Source organism: Patagioenas fasciata, chromosome 15, assembly GCF_037038585.1.
Source record: "Patagioenas fasciata isolate bPatFas1 chromosome 15, bPatFas1.hap1, whole genome shotgun sequence".
NCBI lineage: Eukaryota > Metazoa > Chordata > Aves > Columbiformes > Columbidae > Patagioenas > Patagioenas fasciata.
This window is the reverse complement of record NC_092534.1, coordinates 8,434,928-8,453,509: the sequence shown is the minus strand read 5'-3', so window position 1 is coordinate 8,453,509 and position 18,582 is coordinate 8,434,928. Positions and strand designations below refer to the sequence as shown.

The 18,582-nt window shown below is 51.3% G+C and overlaps 1 protein-coding gene across 1 annotated transcript in view; it reads right to left on the bottom strand.

Moving 5' to 3' along the window:
• LOC136108816 (syntaxin-binding protein 4-like) overlaps positions 1 to 17,031 on the bottom strand; it is a 42,496-nt gene extending 25,465 nt beyond the window's left edge. The window contains exons 1-5 of the mRNA XM_065850957.2: positions 16,907 to 17,031; positions 8,067 to 8,140; positions 3,099 to 3,194; positions 2,259 to 2,328; positions 1,151 to 1,225 (exon numbers count right to left, since the gene is read on the bottom strand). Coding sequence (XP_065707029.2) covers positions 1,151 to 1,225; positions 2,259 to 2,328; positions 3,099 to 3,194; positions 8,067 to 8,140; positions 16,907 to 16,974 — 383 coding nt within the window. The 5' untranslated portion in view covers positions 16,975 to 17,031. The remainder of the gene's footprint in view (positions 1 to 1,150; positions 1,226 to 2,258; positions 2,329 to 3,098; positions 3,195 to 8,066; positions 8,141 to 16,906) is intronic.
• Positions 17,032 to 18,582: the final 1,551 nt, after the last annotated feature.

Sequence of the window (18,582 nt, the reverse complement as noted above, 5' to 3'; positions counted from 1 at the left end):
GCTTTCTCAGCACCTGCTGAAGGACTTGCAGTTAATATAATAATTTGAGATATTATTTTTCACCGGAATAGTGTAGGTAAAAAGCAGTCTGTCATTAACAGCAAATAATTCCTCCACCAGTATATTACTATGTCAAAATTAGTCTCATCCCTGTCATTACAGCACTCTCACTATTCTGCTAAGGCAGTAACACTCCATAGCTGTTGATGGATAAGGCATGAAACCACCATCTCCTGTGCTAACGGGATGCGGGTACATCGAGCAGGTGACTCTGTGATCCTCAGCCACTCACACGCAGCGCAAAGCCTCGGCCCCACCAGCCTGCCTGCCCACAACCATGCTCTGCCTAAACCCACTCTCATTTTGGTGGTTCCTGGTGCACTTCAAGTTTCCAGACCTGTTTTTCTGTTCAAGGGAGAAGGTGCTTGTGCACATTGTATCAGATCTCCTGGGGAATGCGAGAAAAGACCTCACTGATCCCATACCTTGGTTTCCACAACCCTACCCTCTCTCATGACACCATCATTGTCCCACACAACTTAAATCCAGCCAAGACAAAACAAAAGTGCTTTTGTTCTACTTGTGAGTCCTCCAAGCATCTCTAGAGAGAGCAAAATTTTCCAGGGAGCAGTGAGGGGAGAAGTTTCAGGGAGAAACTGCCTGTCCTTTCTGGGAAGGAGGAATCCTCTGTGGAAGGAAGACCTTAATTCAACATGTGTAACTGGAAAGGAGAGGGAAGATTCTGCTGTCCCTATGTCTTCATCCAAAGCTCTGTGCAGGATGTGATAAACCATAAGCAGTTCAGCACTGCACAGCAGAGCTGAAGGAGCCTGTGCCACCCTACAGCTGAGGCTGGAACTGCCCTGGTCTTCGATAGAGGAACATCTGCGGAAACCTGCTCAATGCCAGGATGCCCTGCGGAGCCAGCACAGGCTGGGCGGGAGCCAGGTCTGCAGCTGGGAGCTGCCAGCTTTGCTTCCCTTCCCATTGCAGCTCCACAGCATTCCTATCAGTGTACAGTTATCAAAAACCCTTTGCCACCTCCATCTTCACCATGGGCTTTGAGCCTGGTTAGCTCAAAGGCAGTCCATGGCTACGATGCCAATGAGTGCCCAGATCCCCCTTCCCAGCACAAGATGATACTCCTTACCTGGCGTCATCGTCGCGGGCTATAAGAAGGCGCATGTGGCTGGTGGCTGATGCTGTCCTCAGGATGTCCACAGCCCTGCAAGAAAAGAACAACAACATGTCAATGCTGACTCACAGTGGTGCTCCACCGAGCTCACCTGGCCATGTGTCAAAGTTCACGGCAAACTGGGCAGAGACCCATGGCCTGGGCAAACCCTGCCAGCAGCCAGGTGATCTTTGTTGGCTGGATGCCTGTGGAACAGCTCCGTTCCCTGCCTTGGCAGCAGGGCTGGTGGGCAGGGAAGTCACAGCCTGATTTTCCCACTTCTGCAATAAATCAGAAGTCCCCGATAACAAAGCAGACCCAGAAGGTGCACGTGGTGGTAAGCAAACACCCCCCAGTACATCTCCTCCCCTGGGAAGTTTCCATGTCAGGGATGGCCACTTTCTCATTCATGTGTCCCCATGTGAGCCAGGACAGTGTGCTGCGGGCCAGACACAGCCGCCCTGCAGCTGCAGAGGTGTCCTCGGGGACCTCCTTCATCAAACCCAGCTGCTCTGGGGATTTGGGAGCAGGCGAAACACATCATGCTGCTTCCCAAGCATGCACCCAGCCTGAGCACACTGTGCAGAAGCACACTTCTTGCCTTGCAGGACTGGAAGGCAGCAGCAGGCTGAAAAGAGGACCCCCAAAAATGCAGTTACTCCTCTGGCAGTGAATTATTTTATTGCTGGGGAGCTGAGGGGCTGGATTGCAGCTCCAGAGGGAACCCCCATGCAGAGCAGCGCTGTCAGGCTCAGGCACTGGCTAATCTCCTGTGCTGGGAGCTGCGGGGCTTGCTGGGAAGCTGCAGGAGATGGAGTGGGAGTGCCAGGAGCTGTTAAAAAAGCCCAGCATTTTGGGGGGATGTATAAATATCTCATAAATACAGTTTGTGTCCACTGGTCTGTTTCTATATAGAAACTTTTCATTTGGTAATTCCCAAATTGGCTCCTGGGAACAGCGTGGCTGTGTCACAGTGCAGACAAAGCGATGGCGCTGGTGTCCTCCGTGCAACCTGCAGCCCAAACCACTTCACAGAATTATACAAAAGCAACAGGAATGCAAGATTTCCGTTTGGATACAGTACCTCTCACTTGTAACCCCAATTAGGGAATCGCCATTGACCTCCAGGATCTGGTCTCCTGGCTGCAGGCGCCCTAGAAAAGAAAAATAATGGATAGAAACTGCAGAAAATACAGCTTGAAGGGACTGGGAGAGGTTGGGCAGTTCCCTTCTTTGCCCAGGGACAGGATGAAATATGCATAGGTTGTTCCAGAGATGCTTATCCAACCTGTTTTTCAAGACATTCACAGATGAAGTTTCTGCAGCCTCCCTGAAAAACTTGTGCCAGTGTTGCAGTACGTCCTCTGCTGTAGGAAGTTACGAAAGTAAATACCAAAAAATGCAATAAAGCTTTTACTTAATTCAGTTTGAGGTTAGGTAGAAAACCATGAGTGGCACATCCACCTGTCCTGGACTTTTTTTCTTTATTACATGGAAAAATTATGTTGTAACATTTGGGAGAAAAATAAATAAATTTTTCTGGCTTAAGTTATGAAAGGTGGACTCTGCAGTGCCCTGCCTAATATCTCCTTATTTAAAGATGCTCAGAATGGAATCAGTGGCCTAGAGCAGAGCTGAATTTGCAAAAGGATCTCGCGTCATTTGGGGGCTACAGGCAGTCAGTGGCACTTGGGAAAGAACAGGCAGAACAGTGAAGTTCTTTGTGAGGCAGAGATGGATCTTGCTTTAAAAACACAAAGCAATCCTATATATGCTGCAGAAGACAAGGCTGCTGTCAGATGTTACAGTCATTACCCCAGTAGAAAAGTATGCCCCAACTGCTGGAAAATCTGAGAAGAAAACAAATACACTGGATTTTGACTTTTCTCAGATTTTGTGGTACTCTGCACCACGTTTAACTCACCATCTGCATAAGCAACACCCCCTGGAAGGATCCTCTTGACATAAACTCCATATTCTTCTCCCGTGAGTTCCTTGATGCCACCAATTACCTTAATACCTGGAGGAAAAGAAGTGCCCATGGCACAACAGCAGAAGAAAAGCAGTTTCCACAGGCTGTCTCAAAGGGATGCAGCCTTGGGTACAGCTCCCGGGCACCCCAGCACCACCTGACACCCCCCTTAAAAACCATCTGTGGAAAGCCCCATGTGTCCCCTGCACCACACAAGCAACAGCAGAAGCAAAAGGATGTGTCTGCTGGTGCAACACGAAGGCTAAAGGCATCTGGTAGCACCTGTCTGGAGCAAAAGCTACAGAGAAAAAGCTTCTGAGAAAGGCACCACCTTCCCCAAGCCCAAGTTCATCACTGATCCTTTCCCAAAAGGGTCCGATTCTGCTGTGAATGCCTCAGCCTCTACTCATGTCCCTGATAATCCTTGTCATAGGAAACATTACTGGAGACAATCATTTTCCCCAGGACACCCCCTTTGAGGTTCAACATCAGGACAAGCCCCAGGTTCACTACAGTGGTGAGAACATCCCTGCTGCAAGCTTGCCTGCCTACCAGCCTCCAGCAACATCTCCGCCACAGCCTTTGAAGCCGCCAGCGGTGGCAGAGCTGCAGATCAGGAGCACCCACAGTTTATCAATGTTCAGAGCCAGGAGGAGCAGCCAGGGTGCAGAGATGACCTTTGGTTCGGCTCAAACACCCCACAGCAGCGCCTTGGCAAAGGGCTCTCGTGCTGTACAGCCACCTCTCCATCCACGGGACATGTCCCTGCTGGCATGCGTAAGCCGGCTGGCAGGAAAAGACCCAAGAGACTTATTTCTCCAGGGTTCATTAAGTCCTGCTTCGAAGATCCAGGCTGTGGACAGAAGGATTAAAAAGCCTGGCTTTAATTAACAAATCTCTCCTGAGAGCCGCCGGTCAGGCATTTTGCTGCTCCAGACAGGAGGGCACACTGAGGACAGGCGGCACTGCAGAGAGGGGCACTGCCAGCGTCACGGCAGCTTCATCCTCCGGCTGCTGAGCTGCTCCCAGCCTTGGGGAGATCCTGGGGAGCACAAAGTAACCCCATGCAAAAAACACCTCCCTCCAGGGGAGCAGAGCACAGCTTCTTCCCCAAAACCTGAGATCCCTTTCTGAAACAAGCAGGAGAGAAGAGGAGTGGACCCTGGACTGGGATTACTTGGGACAATGGCACTATTTCCATCCCTAGGTCCCTTCCTTTTGTAACCCCAGCTCTGCTGTAATGACCCTCACAGCTTTCAGCTACCTCTAGGGAAAGATCTTGTCTTTCAAGTCACCTTTACATTAAAATTGTAATTAAAACCAGATGATTACAATTTTTAATTTCATTCCTATATGCACCAATTGCCACTTGTCCCAAGCACAAAACCCCAGCCCCATCTGAGTGCTGGAGTTTATTCCCTGGGCTTAATGCCACATATGAACCATATGAACCATACAATCCCTGGGCATCTCTGCAGAGCTATTTTACCAATAGCACTGGGGACTCACAGAAGAACACCTCAGAAACATGCACCATTGCATTTTTAAATAAATTAACTGAAATTGGAAATATTGCCCAAAAGAGGTATCTTGAAGTGGCACAAGCCTCCCCAGGGCATGGGGACAGGTTGGGCACCTGTGGACCAAAGCTGTGAAGAGACACTGCAACCCCAAAGCCCACTGGGAGAAGGTAAAACCTGCTCATCATCAAGGATGCTCAGCTGGAAAGGGTCTCAGTTCCTGACCGGGCTGGGGTAGCTGCTGGTGGCCTTTGCCACCAGCTGTCAGAGAGGCCCTGGGAAGCAGGCTTGCATGTGGGAGGGGTTTGGGAAAGCCCTGGGATGGGGAGGACACTGGAAGTCTGCCTTAAGCCAAGGTGATGACTCAAGAAGGCATCCTACGTCTTTCTTCACACCACAACATGAAATAATTAGGAATGATAAAACGTGTTGGACAAATAATGTAAAAATCTGCATCTCAGAAGAGGCACAGCTGTAGCATCACCCAGCAGCCCAACAGGACCTGCTTTCAACAGACTCCTCTACCGAGGTATCAAATCAATAATGACTCATTTCCCTTTTGTGTCTGCAAATCAATTGTAATAATGGCTTAATATAGCTGAAGTATCTAGAAATCCTCCTTTATCTCCAACAATGTCAGGAGAAAATCCTATCTTGTTATTAAAATCAGCGATTACTCACAGTGTTCCTCCCAGACACACTCAAACTTTGACAAGAGGCAGGAAAAAAATCCTGACTTTTAACTCCCTTGTTGAGAAACCAGCTGGGCGCTGTCAGGGTCTGCCCACCCAGCCATCACCCTGCCACGGAGGCATCGTGGACGCTGGTCCTGCCCCCTGAAACATGCACTGGGGGGTTCCCACCGGGGTGGGGAGGAGGAGGAGCAGCAGGAAGGGTTCACACCTGCTTGGGTTCAGACCGAGCCGTGGGACAGCCTGGACTCATTGCAACAAACCCAAATCATCAAAGATTGTGGTGGCAGCACTCCTGGGAGTCTTCATGTTTTATAAACATGAATTTATATTTGGGACCCAGTGTAGGTAAATAACGGCTCTTTAATTATCACAGCATCAAAGTCCCAGTATAATGCTTATTAGGTCATACTTAGGGCCAGATAATCTAGCCTATTTTGGATCTCTCTCTTTAATCTTTCCCTTCTGGCAAAGGTCCTGGAGCTGATGCCCATGTCTCCAGTATTTTCTCCTTTGGAGAATAAATGTTTATGGGAAAACTCCAGCTGGGCATACAGGTGACTAACCAAGACAGTGTTTTCCTGAGATTCTTAGCTATCTTATAAATTTCTTCGAGACCTCTGAGCTTCTCTGGTGTGTCTAATCCCACTCCCACTAATGCCAGTGTTGCAGTTCTCAACTTCTCAGGCTGTAATCTTACCTGCTCCTGGCTCGCTATGCAGCTCTGTACCACAGGGTCGAGGGGTGTCCTGGCTAATCTGGTTGTTTAGCCCAACTGTAATCATCTTCGGAGCATCCCAACCTCACCATGTGGTCCCAGCAGTCTCCACACAGAGAGAGACTGCCCGCTTTGCACCTAAGCTAGCAATGTTCAATTACATTTCCCTTAATCCCCCTGTTGATCTTGCAGCCCCGGCCAGCTTTTTCTGTCTGGAGGAAGGGACAGATTGGAGGTGAATCACCCGCTACCCTGTCCTAAGAAGATCAAGGTCAAGATAATGGGATCTCAGTGTTTCTGAGAAATGCTTCTTAATCAGCACTTCCCTTTGATGGCTATTCTTTAATTCAAAGTTCAGGTTTTAGGAGCTGCCCGGTAACCCCTTTGAACTTCTGCTGAGGTTCACATGTGGGTTTCCACCTAAAGCCACAGAGCAACAGACCTAGGGCCAAACGCTGACCTGCCACACTGGCTGATGCTGCCCTAAAGAAACTCTGCTGGAATAACACCTGCATCTGAACATAAGAAGCTCACGGAGGCACCTTTTTATTTTCCCCAAAAACATGTTCTGAGCAGCTACGCCTATGGCAGACATGGGGCTTCCACAAGCACTGCTTGTTCCTCAGCAGAGAGGGATGGTTTCTGGAGGACAATCGCTCCTCTTGGGTCTTTCAGGCTTCACAAGAGAGGATGAAGAAAGCTGATGATTGCATTAGAAAATCCGTATTGTTATACCTTCCTGCAGCACATTGCAAGACCCTGTGGAGTGTCTGCAAAGACCCTGTGGCCACAGACTGGGGGAAAGGAAGAGAACTGGGACCCAGCAAAGAGGCTGGCAGCAGGCTGTAGCATCTGTGAACCTCTTCCAGAGGTCAGCATCAGCTTGGTCAGGCTTTTCTAGGTCTCCTCCTTTAATGAGCTAATCTAACCCAACAGTTTAAATCCCATCAACTCAACCAAATCCACCTCTGGTGATTAAAACATCATTTTCACCAAGCAAAGACATTTCTCTGAGCTCCTGTGAACATCATGAAGAGAAGACCAGGAGAGGAGTCAGCAAAGCTTTTCCTCCATGGCAGAAGTCCCAAGAGCTGGAAACAGCCAATCTATAATTAATCTCAGGTCTCAGGAAACATGGAGAGTTCGACTTCTCAGGACAGGTCCCCAAATGGTCACCCAGGGACCTCAGCACAGGGCCCACAGCTGTTCTGCAGGGTGATGCACTTGCAATTTAAAATTATGGAGGAGACTGCATGGTGGGTCCTGAGAAATCCTGATGCAAGATTGCCATTTTTTTATAACATCCATGAAAGAGCATCAGTATTTATGCTGCTGGATACACAGAGGTCAGATGAGATGCTATGCTGGATTCTTCCTGGTTGAGTTTCATGAACCTGTGGCCATTCCTCATGTTCTCATGGATATGACCATCTCTTTTTTCTTCTGTGCTTTGATGTTCAGAGCACTGTGGAAGGACATCTGACTCGCTCAGTGTTCATACTCTCACCCGCCAGCCAAACTTTCCAAAAACAGCTCACACGGCCCAGTCTCCAGGAGAGCTGCAACGCCCTGCATCACCCATCAGAATGGCTTTCCGGGGAGCCTGCCTGCAGTGGGGCAAGGCAGTCATCTGGGAAGTGCTTGGAATTTCATTTATTTTTTATAATTAATTTTTTTTTTTTAAATCATAACATTCTAAAAAGCCTTTCCCCCCTCATCCTGCTCCAGGGTTGGGCTCTGGCTCCAGGCACAGCTCTCAGCACTGTGACTGTTCACCATCAGCAGGGAACTAGTCAGGATTTTGACCTTATTTTAACCTCCCAGCTGCAAAAGGTGCTATCAGATCCTTGATACATGCACAAGAACTGGTATTTCTGTGAGATATCTGACTTCACGCAGAGGCACATCACGACACAGGTGCTGGGGCCCAGGGGAGTGTTTGAGCTGCTCCAGGCCACCCCAATGTCCCTTGCAGGGGTTCTGTACTCACCCAGCCCATTTGCACAGTCGTAGAAATCAAAGCAATGTACAGCTCGATCCATCCCGTATGGTCCCATGAGTGTCCTGGGAGAGAGAAGAAAGACATCTTTCTTTAACGGGCTAAAATAAACATGTCCAACCAACATGTGCACAAGGACATCCTTCCCACCACTCCAGATGTTGCACACAGAATTATGTAGACACCCAGGTTGAGGGACACAGCCCTGCACATCAAGCCTGCACTGGCAAAAAACAACCCCTTCCCACCCCCTTCAAAGTTTATACAGATAAATGAGAGAATATGTGCAGTGCTGGACATCATCCTCCCCACCCAGCAAATCTCGTGGACCTATCTGTGATTCATTACCCCAGATTAACGGGGCTGGACAGCTGTCCAGCTCCCGGGAAATGAGATCAGAGCTCGGACCAATGTTCCGGGGATAAAGCAGTTTCACAAATACAGACAGCCTGTAATGAAGACAGCCGGGCACGATCCGCTCCAGAGGTTTTATAATGCAGGCAGCCTCCATCCCTCTGACAGGGGGTCTGGAAAAGCGGGGGTGCAAGATCTGCCAAGCCGCTTCACGTACCAGCCTCACCAGGCTGAGGGTGGGAGCTTCTCCTCATAAGCCAAAGCGGGTGCAAGAGCATCACACACCTGAACTTCCCCTGCACCAAGGAACTCTTCCAACTGCCCCACAGTCTCCCCCGAAACACACTCTGGCAAGGTGGGTGCTCCAAATAAATGACACCGAAAGCATTCAGTTCCACCTGGGGACCCTGGACTCCAAACCCAGGACCACCAGTGCTTCTCCTCCTTGGGTGGCCCATGGTGGTCAAGTGCCCTGAGGATGGGTGAACATGAAGATGGATGGACCTTGATCTGAGAAACCAGAGCCAGGTGTGCCAGATGGGAAACTGGGTGGCGGGGGGGAGGGGGCAGTCCCAAAACATTCCACTTCCCAGGGTAGAAGTCTCAAGAGAAAAGGAGTTTCTGAATTGATATCAGATCCCAAATCATGATGCAGCAGAGGAGTGACAAGACTGTGGAGCACAACAGGCTCCTCCAGTCTGGTGGGAAACAGGAGAGGAATAAACCTCAAGAACTTCTCTTTTCAGGCATCCAAAATATCAAGCTATTCTGCAAAGCCAGTAACACCCACCTCTAAGAATCAGACCAGAAGCTTTTTCTACTTGTTAAAAGTACGCCCCCCACCTTGCTATTGTTGCGATGTTTCGAATATTCAAGAGACTGGACAAAAAACTGGCTGCCAGAAGACAGAGCTTGGAGGCATCCCAGAAAGCCATAGCAGCCCTTGGCCCAGACTGGCTGAATTTAGCATTTTCAGAGTATTTTGAGTAAATCACCAAGGCATCTCCACCACCAATAAACAGAAATAGCTCAAACCGGGCTGAAACATAAGGACAGAGGTTTCTACAAAGCAGATGCCTAGATGATACAATCAACTTTTATCCCCAATCTGATGCACAAAAGGCAGCGCAGAAGCTTTGCTACTGCTAGAGATGCAAGAAACCCAAAAACAGGTGCTGGTCATGATGTCCTCAGCTCTTTCTGCTGCATGCAAGCCATCCCTGCCACCGAGCCCTGCTCCTGGAGAAGCTACAGTGGATCATTGTTGGTTCTCTGGAGGGAGGTGGCCGGTGGGACCCCCATGGCTGCCCCATGCCCCCTCCCCAATTCCTGCCCTGGCTGCAGGGGAATTACCTGCTGATGATGATGACTCCCTTGTAAAGGACAGAGACGGCCGGCATCTTGCTGGCCACGGCAGCCCAGCCCTGCCGGGCTCCAGCCACTCTGATTTGTCAGGAATCCGTTAAAATGATGGGAAAAAAAAAAAGGGAAAAAAAAAAAGGGGGAGGTCGGAAGGGGTCACGTGGTCTCCCCGTATGCATGTTAATTCCACCCAACATTAACACAGATCAGCTAAAAACATCTCCAACTTTAGATTAAAGCTTATGCAAGCCAAAGCCAACACGGCCCATCGCAAAGTGCCTTCCTGAACAAGTCGGGAGGGAGTTCCCCAGCCCCCCACAGCAGGGCTGCCGCACTCATCATTAACACAATGGGGTAATTATTTGGATGCATCCTATTATGCATCTTCTGGAACAGCCCTTCCAGGGATGGAGGGCAGCGTTCAGTGCAGGACATGTGTGCTTACCATCCCTAAAACCTTAAAATCCATAGCAAAGCTTTGGAAGTAATAACAGACTGTAGCACTTAGGGGTTTAGGATGGTTTAGGCTATTTTTTTAGCATCTTTTCCAGTCAATAGCATTTCCTCCTTAACACAAAGCAAATTCAGCTGTTCCACTATCTGTTGGGGGGTCAGAAGTATGGTGTACCTATAAACAGCACCTTCCACTCCTGTCTTGATGCACACCACCCAGCTGCAGAAGCAGCATGACCCCTGTTTTGTGGGATGTGGAGACAGAGACATGAAATGAGGTTATCCAGCGTTGGACAGCGAGCAGGATGGAGCTGGAACAAGCCACCTTGGGGCTCAGCAGGAACAGGGCTGTGATCTTGGTGGGCATGGTGTGAAATGAAGAGGAATTCCCAGGAAATATGCTCCTCTGGAGTTGTGGGCATTGGGAGGACACAGGTCCTGCGTCCCATTTGTAAACAATGAATTTTATTAGCAAGAGCTTCCCCGATAGTCATGTGAAGCCTTTCTGGGCAAGTTGGAAGTGCTTTAAAATAATGACAATGCAAAAGGTTTCCTGCATTTAAACTGTGTGTCGTCCTGTCCCGTCCCCCCTCCTCCTTTTTTTCTTTTAAAGACCTTCCATTTGGGAGCATTCAGATGAAATAGAAGAAACCTGAGCAGACCAGACTTTTAGGTGGCCAAAACTCTCCTAAGAAATGAATTAATTTAGCTGAAAAAAATCAAAATTTGCATAAATAGTGCCAACTAGATATCAAACACAGATGCATCTGGCAGTATGTTACATGCACCCCATCGAACCCAGGCATGGCCAGGACCTACTCTATGTCTTCGTAAAGGCTCTGGCAAAACCCAGCTAAGCATGGAGGGTTGTATGTGGGGCCATTTCCCAGTCTGCTGGATGACTGCAGCCTTCCCTGCACCAGGAGCCTCACAAAGCTACTCAACCTTCCATTGACCCAATGGTGGGGAAATGTTCTTTCTCCTGCCATCTCACAGACAATATCCAGGGCATAGAGAGCCAAACATCATGCTCCGTTAAGGCAGGATGGTCTAAGCACCTGGTGACTCCCAGCTCTGGTACTACTTGGTTAAGGCTGGCCAGGAAGTTCTGTGGCAGAGCAGACACACAAGTTCAAATCCTCTGGGGTGCGGTAACCCCCCACCATGCCTCTTCTCCTGTGATGGGAGGTTGGTCCACACCAGGACACAGCTCCTTGAGGGGTAGGAGCACCCCAGCAGCATGTCAATCTTAGAGTGGCCTTTTACAGCAGCTAACCTGTGAAGGGTTGCCTGAGCAGCCCTCACCCACCAGCCTCCTGCCAGTTACACCAATGATCATACTCCGAGTCCTCTAATGTACTAATAATCATCCCAGTCCCAGTGAGAGCCAGTTTCCATACCACCACCAAAATTCAATGTGCCACCTTCTGAGATCCTTTGAGACTCTGCTAATGAATTAATTCACAGAATCACCCTTTTGAGTCACGAGCCAGAGCCTTGGCTGGAATAAACCAGCGCTGCTGAAGGGAAGGGATAGCACAGCACTGGAGGCAATGCCAACAGGACAAGGTGACCTCCCTGACCAGCTTCAGAGGGGTTGCAGGAATGTTCACTGGAGCCAGGTCTGAGGGGAGAGCTGCCTCAAGGCTCCCTGCCCTTCAGTGCCCAGGGCAGGAGACTTCAGTCTTCTTGCTTTAGAAAGCACCATTAGGATCAGAGGTATAAAGCAATGGTTTAGGTAGAGATGCAACAAAATTGATGAGAGTTTCTTTTCTACCCAAGAGAAAACCAGGAGTATATGCAAGTCACTTCCACGTTATTATCCACCTTTCCTCTATATGTTGGTCAAAGGACCTTCTGGGCAAGCAGCCTTCAGCCTGTCTGTGGATAAAAGGCCTTTCTGCATTTGTCCTCTGGTCTATTTTCTGACTCCTTTGAGCTTCAGTCTTGGACTGGGCCATGCCCAATCCGGGGCAACCTTCACTGGGTGACTCGGCCACAAACCACTGCCCTCCACACTGGGCAGCACACACCTCTCCTCTCCCCACGGCATCTGGACCAGGACCAAGTCACTGTTCCAAGCAGGATCCTGAGCACGGCAGAGCAGTGGCATAAGGATGCCAGAGCTGGGCAGCAGCATCACTGAGCCTGCAGGGAGCCTCTGCGTGCAGCTTAGCAGAGGAACAGGGTGCGAGCAGGTTCATGTGGGTGGGAATTAGAGCTGGAGAGATATCCTGCAGCAGCGGTGAGGTCTGTCCAAAGGCTTCCAGCTCCAGAATGCACAATAAGAAGTTTTGAGGTGGAAGGTTGCAGCCCTAGTCAGGGCACCACATTATGGTCTCTGCCCATATCCCACCAACGCTGTGAGCTGTGGTGGGAGCAAAGGGCTGCCCAGGCAGCATCAAGCACTTGCTTAATAATGACCCAATGTTTGTGTCATGACAAAACAAAACAAGAGTAGGCTGAAAACTCATTTACATCTGATTAGAAAATAGAAAAATGCATCCGTGCTGCTTACAGGATCAGCTACAAAGCATTGATAATAAATCAAAAGAAATCAGCTGCTAAGAAGCTGGGAAGCAACTGCACACTGTCCACAGTCACAGCACAGCCCACATCATTTTCATAAATATTACACATGGAGTCGCTTCAGATGAGCTCATAAGTTCAGGGATGTTCACAGACAGGTCTGTACGGAAGAGGGAATAAACAATACCACGCTACTGAAATTACTGGTGGAGGATGCAGGCAGGTGCTGTGGGGAGTAGCTGGAGACTGGTGTCTCCATGCACCCATGATGGCTCCCTCTGCCCAGCCATGGGCACAAGCAGCTCCCAGCCACCCACCTGCAGGCAGAGGAGGGGTGGCAGATGAAGAGGTGCTGCTGGCCCTGGTGGGGTGGCACTGCTCCACAGGGGTCCTGCCTCTTCCTAGTGACACCACTCATGGAGAAAGCTTGTCCCCATGAGTTCTTCTGCTAACGGTCACATGCTGATGTCTCTGCACCCTACAGGCACCTTCCTCCTCCCCATTGCCGTGCAGACCTCAGTGCTCCTTCATCCCCTTCCTCTTGAGCAAAGAGGGGGATCCCAAGGGACGGGAGGGCCTGCCCAGGGGCAGCAACTGTTTCCCACCACCACCTGCATGGTTGCACACCCATCCTCTCCCCAAGGAGAGGATAGCCAGCCCTGGTCATTGCCACGTGCCTCATCTCTACAGTGTCCCTTGCAAAAGGGCTCAGTCCTCCAGGCCATAAGGGAAAGGAATCTGCTCTTTCTTTGAGGAAAGACAGAGGTTGCAGGAACCATACCCCACCCTAACAACCCCCCCCATCACTGACCCAGCTCCACTCCCTGGAGCTGAACATGGGTCTTTTCCAGCCACAGAGGTCAGAGGGCGGCTCCCAGGGAACATTTCATCGCCCCACTCCTTGTAGTGGTGGATCACGCTTCATTCCTGCCTCAATCAAAGTCTGCTTTTTAGGCTAAAAATGGAGAAGCAAGGAGTTTTTAAAGCCAAGGCAGTTTTCCAATGCTTCTCCATCTGTTGAAGGAAGATGTCTCTACCCTGGGCTGGATGCATCTCCTCACTCCTCAAGGAGGAATACCCCCTTCTCCCAGTGCATCTGCCCCATAAGCCAGCACCATCAAGTCCCCAAGGCCATGGGCAGATGGAAATGCCACCTCCCACTGCTGGCCAGGCTTTTCCATTCTTCAACTGCTTTTATCACCCTCCTCCAAACTTCACCCCGCTTTCCAATGTCCTTCTCAGCCAACAGATTTCTTCAGCACAAGGGACTGACCCCAACAAACATTTGCTGTCTAAAATTCAGGTCCCTGCTGCCCCTCCATCAACATGCAGCTCTTCCCATGCTGCTCTGCAAGGCTTTGCTTGAGGAAAAAGCAAAAGGGCCTCTTTAATTAGCCTGTCCAGCAGTAATTAGGAGTCTGTTTCAGGTGGAAGCAAGGTCAGGTTTAGTTTGCTAGAGGTTTTTGGGAAAGGTGTTTATGCCAGAATCCCAAACCCAGCAGAGATGACTGTCCCCCAACATCTTGTTTAGCCGAGACCTCCCATGTACCCACTTGAGATGAGGATTAAAGCAATTTAAATACAATCACAGGGGAAAGCTTGAACAATCTTGCTTCATTTTAGCCCCAGCAGGACCAAGGTGTGGTGGCATCTCGCATGCAGGAAAGACTTCCTCCCTCCTCCGCCTCCCGTGAGTTGCTCTGCCTGGGGACTCACACTTGTGGCCCCTATCTGGGTGTCAGCTCCTGTGAAGGGTTAACAGGATTATAAACCTGCCTGCCTTTCTAAATCCTCTGGGCTGTGGGATTGGACTGGTTATAAACTTATTAACAGGGGATGGTCACTGGTGGGGGTTGCAGACCCTGCTCTGCCATCCAGGCCACCAGTCTGTCCTCAGGGTTGGGGTCTCCAGGTCCCCTGGGGAGCAGCAAATCAATTAATGTCCCTAATTAGGTAAAATACAAGAACAGTGGCGGAGAACTCACCCAAGTGAATGTGTAACAAAAAAAGAGGGAAAGAAAGAGGGGAGGGAAATGACTGAGAATGGGAAGATGGGAAAATAACATATTTTTAGGAAAGATTTCAGAACACACCACTGAGCTGAGAGAGCCTGGTCGGGAAAAGCTTTGACTCATCCTCAAGCTGCAAATATCCCTGTGCCCAAACCCAGACCCCAGCAGAAGCCACAATCACGGCAGGAATAATAACACAAAGAGGACTGGGGGAAGTGCTGGGCTGGTCCTGCACCCCAGCTGTGCCCAGTGAGGAGCTGGTAGCAGATACCACCCACCCCGGGCACACACAGCATGGTCCGGCCACCAGCCACAAGACCTGCCTGGCAATGATGGCCACCTTCAGGACTGTTTTATTTCCTTCTGGGTTTGGCAAAGCTCCTGCACAAAAGCCACCATTGCTAAACCCGCTTATAGCCTCCAGCAGCCGCTCTGCAGAGTAGCGAAGCCACACGGGACTGCCCCACAGGGTCACACCAGCATCACCGCCACGAGAAACCGGTGCTCAGGGATGAGCTGCCGGTCCAGCCACGCACCCTGTCAATTGCCACCCTGTGACGCGATGATGCCAGGTGATGTCCTGCTCGTGGCTCATGTTTATTTGTTAAATTCCTACTTCGAACTCTAAAATTAATCTTTTAATCAGTGGCAGAGTGGGGCCATACTTATCAGAGCTGCAATGTTATCTGCCCACCATCTGCTCGCTGTCCTGCACTGCATCCCGGGGGAGCCACCAGACAGCCAAAGGCCACCCTGTGCATCTGGTACCTCTCACATATGGGGGCTGGACCCCTGGCACAAAACCAGACACCCCTCAGCTGGGTCTCTCCATCCACAAAAAGCGTATCCCAACAGGATAAGGTGGGGGAGGTTTCGAGCCAAAACCCCAACACAAAAACAGATTTCTGAGGTAGAAAATGGGTTTTCAGTATTTTTGTCTTGCAAGTGCAGGGGAGTGGGGCTTAGCAGCCCTGTGGTGCCAGGGGATCCCAGTGAGGCTCCTGACATTGCCAGGAAGGGGTATAGTGCTGCCTCAACTCCCTCCGCCCCCATACACACACCACAGCCCCATAGCATTGGCACCCATTGCTGATACCGGCCTGGCAGTGCTCCCCAAAATGCATCCAGTGAGGCTGAGCCTGTGCTGCACTACCTCCTTCTGACCAGCAACAGATTCTGCCTTTTCTGCACCCAAAAGCAGCAGGGAAGCATCAGCATAGCACCCCAAACAGACCTCTTGGGTGAGGATAGCTGTCACCCCAGGGGTGCCACCCTCACCAGCCTGTCTTCACCCCCATGGGGTGCTACCACCCCCCAGCCCTCGCTCCAATGACCTACTTCAGCAGGAGATGGATCGTGCCTCGGTAGCGTCCATGGTTCCCAGTGGCTGCAAGGTGCCCTGGCCTCTCAGTCCCTGGGGTGACGCTGAGGCTCAGCCAGCCCAAGAAAGCCTCTGCCAAACCTCAGAGTGGCCCTGAGAGCCCTCTGGGCCCCCCACTGGCTCCGGATCCGGCCCACTGACCCCCAGTTAATCGGCTAAAGCCGCACGCTCTGAACCCTGGCCCCAGCCGCAGCCGCGCTCCCGCCGGCTCTCTCTGCCCTACATAGACATCTGCAGCCGCCCAGCGTCTGCCGTCACCTCCCGTCCCCTGCACCATGCCTGCTGCCTTCCCCACACACATGTGGGGGTCCCCACTCCACACCTACCTGTCCCTGGGCACCAGCATGGGGTGGACACAAATCTCCCTTCAGGGAGATTGGTTTTGTCATACAGGAGAGCCCTGCACTGGGGCTGCAACAGGAGCAAGAGCACCCACGGCTGTTTGCAGAGGCTGTAGATGCCTCCCCAGCTGCTGCCTGCAAAATATATCCTTCCCCACCCCTGGCTGATACCAGCCTCACCAGTGCACTGACTATCCCGGGAGAGCTCAGATGCAGGTGCTGTGGGACTCCTATGAGTCCCTGCCCTTGATAGAGGGGGCAGCAGAATGGGTTGAATTAAACCCTGCAAAAAGCTGCGGGATCACTGAACACATCTCTCAAAAGCTGCTCCCCAAAAATGGGATCCAAGATGTTGAGTGATGCCCTGTTCCCGGTGTGGCAGCATCCTGCCCTGCTTACCAGTAAATGAGAGAAAGCCCATCAAAGTGCTCCAGGTCCCGGCCAGGGGGCAGGAGGTAGGACATCATCTGGGGCCACCCGTCCCCACTGAGTCCTCAGGGCCACCGCAGCTGGCTCCCACTGCCTGGGGCCATGGGCTCAGCGCGCTGGTGGCCTGCACGGCTCCTTGGCACAGCCAGTCACATCTAATCCCAGGCAGACAAGCATGTGATCGCCCCTCTCCCGGCTCCCCCCAGTTAAACCCTGCCAATGTCTCCAGTTCTGCAGTGCTGGCCAGGCACGAAGCGGCTGTGCTGCTGCCTGGAGGTGCTGTGGTACAGATAATTCCAGCCAGCAGGTCTGAGCCACCCCAGGGTCAGAGCCACTTGAGGCACGGCATGGCCAGTGCCAGGGCCATGGGACCCCCACAGCACCCAGTGAAGGTGTCTGACCATCATCTGGGGTCTCTCCCTGCCTGGCACGGCACCCAGTTTAATAAACTGAGCATTTCTTTTAGCAGGATGACTCCTTCATCCCCCCTACCAGTGACGTCCTTGCCTTGTACTTGTAGTGGCTATCAATGATGGTTATAATAATTAACGATGGTTATAATCAGTGGTTAACCCACCACAACAAGCTACTTAAAGCCAATTGCAGGTGACACTGACAAGCACAAAGACCAGGCTGTGGTGCCCCAGTCACCACCAACAGGCTTCAGCTTTTCTAAGTATTTATGTAATTTGTGGCACAGTTCTTGCATGTTCCACCCCTCCCCCCCCCCCGCCGCTTTCAGGTCATGCTGGAGCATCTGAACAGTCCCTCGGACTATTAGGAAAACCCTGGGAGTGAGTGCCCATGGGCAGATGGAAAGTGTTTGCAGTGAGGGGGCTTGTCTGTGGAAATTATCCTGAGTCGTGAGGTGACAGCTGGCCCCTTCACACTTCCCTGTGTCTAGCTGTGGGTGGGATGGACAGACAGTAGGACAGATAGTGGAATGGGCAGACAGGTCCCTGATTCAAGGTGATGGAAAAGACATAATGAGCATCAACCTGCTGCATGATGCATATTCTATTTCTCCCTCTCCCCATCAAGCACAGTCCCATGGGCCCAGACCAGGGCAGCTGAGTGCCTGGGGATTAGGTGAGTCCCAGGGACTACAAAATGCATCCGTCTTTCCGCATCCCACACATCTTGGGAAAGCTGTCAACCCCCCCATGGACCAGGTCCTGTGCCCACTGTTCCTCCCTGCTCCACGTAACACTGAGACACTTGGGGACTAACTGGGGAAAACACCACACGGTAGGGACAGCGACAATCTGTCTGTCTGGACCCTGCTGCCCGAGCCAAGGTGTGCTGCGGGCATTGGACACAATGCGTTCCTGGGGACTTGGTGGTGGCATCTCCAGCCAGGGCACAAGTGCCCACGGGAGATGAGCTGGGAGAGCTCAGTCCCTGGGATCAGTGCAGCCACCCCATCATACGCCACCCACGGGGTGATGAAGAGGAGGAAGGAGGCTGGTGGGTGGACCTGGGACAGGTGGGCGTGGGGCTCTGTAGCACCCAGCAGCCATTCAGGAGAACGCGCCCATGCCCAGGGTGACAGCCCGCAGGCTGCCTGGGAGAAGGGAGTGAATTACAGCTGATCCTGCTTCTCATCCTTTCTGAGTGACTGTGCAGGATGTGCTGGCGCCAAAATC